This window comes from Corvus brachyrhynchos, unplaced genomic scaffold (genome assembly GCF_000691975.1).
Source record: "Corvus brachyrhynchos isolate BGI_N302 unplaced genomic scaffold, ASM69197v1 scaffold166, whole genome shotgun sequence".
Lineage (NCBI taxonomy): Eukaryota > Metazoa > Chordata > Aves > Passeriformes > Corvidae > Corvus > Corvus brachyrhynchos.
In genome coordinates this window covers 266992-267639 of record NW_008239671.1, presented here as the reverse complement: position 1 = coordinate 267639, position 648 = coordinate 266992, and the positions used below count along the sequence as shown (strand labels likewise).

Sequence of the window (648 nt, the reverse complement as noted above, 5' to 3'; positions counted from 1 at the left end):
AGAGCCACACCCCTCCTCCTCAGCAGCATTCAGGGGGGGCCCAGTGCCCGCAGGGCAACTCGGGGGGCTCTGCAAGGAGAGGGAGGGGGTAAGGTGCCTGGGGTAGGGGATGCAGCCTGGCCTCACCTCTGGGGACTCCCAGAACAGCACGAGGCGGCTGAACTGGTCACTCACAAGGTCAGTGTTCTCTTTGTTCTTCAGCTCTTGACCCAGTTTCTCCCGCTTCTTTCTGTCTTTTTGTTTCTGGAAAGGGAGAATGTGGACCCATGAGCAGGTGTCAGGCAGAGAAATGCAGTCCCCACAACCCCACCGCCCTCAGCCCTCACCCTCAACTCAGATCCCCGAGCTCAGGGACCTGCTGGCAGCACTCTAAGAAGAAGCAGCGACCCAAATCCCCAGGGGCTGGCAGTGCCCCTTCCCAGAGCTCACTCACCTTCTTCTTCAGCTTCTTCTTCTCTGCTTTCCTCTTCGCCCTCTCCTCCTCCGCCACCAGCTCCTGCGCGTTCCTCTCGGCCTCCTGCAGGAAGGATACCCTGAGTCAGGATGTCCCCGGGACCACGAGGTGGGATCCCTCCCGTGATGTCAAACCGGGACCCCTCAGCCCCTGGAGAGCAGGAGGGGGGATTCCCCACCTCTGCCGTGAGGCTG

General features: G+C 61.4%; 1 protein-coding gene across 1 annotated transcript in view; it reads right to left on the bottom strand.

Moving 5' to 3' along the window:
• TTC31 (tetratricopeptide repeat domain 31) overlaps positions 1-648 on the bottom strand; it is a 5620-nt gene that overhangs the window by 2740 nt on the left and 2232 nt on the right. The window contains exons 3-6 of the mRNA XM_017742387.1: positions 633-645; positions 434-517; positions 175-243; positions 8-69 (exon numbers count right to left, since the gene is read on the bottom strand). Of these exons, the coding sequence (XP_017597876.1) occupies positions 8-69; positions 175-243; positions 434-517; positions 633-645 (228 nt within the window). The remainder of the gene's footprint in view (positions 1-7; positions 70-174; positions 244-433; positions 518-632; positions 646-648) is intronic.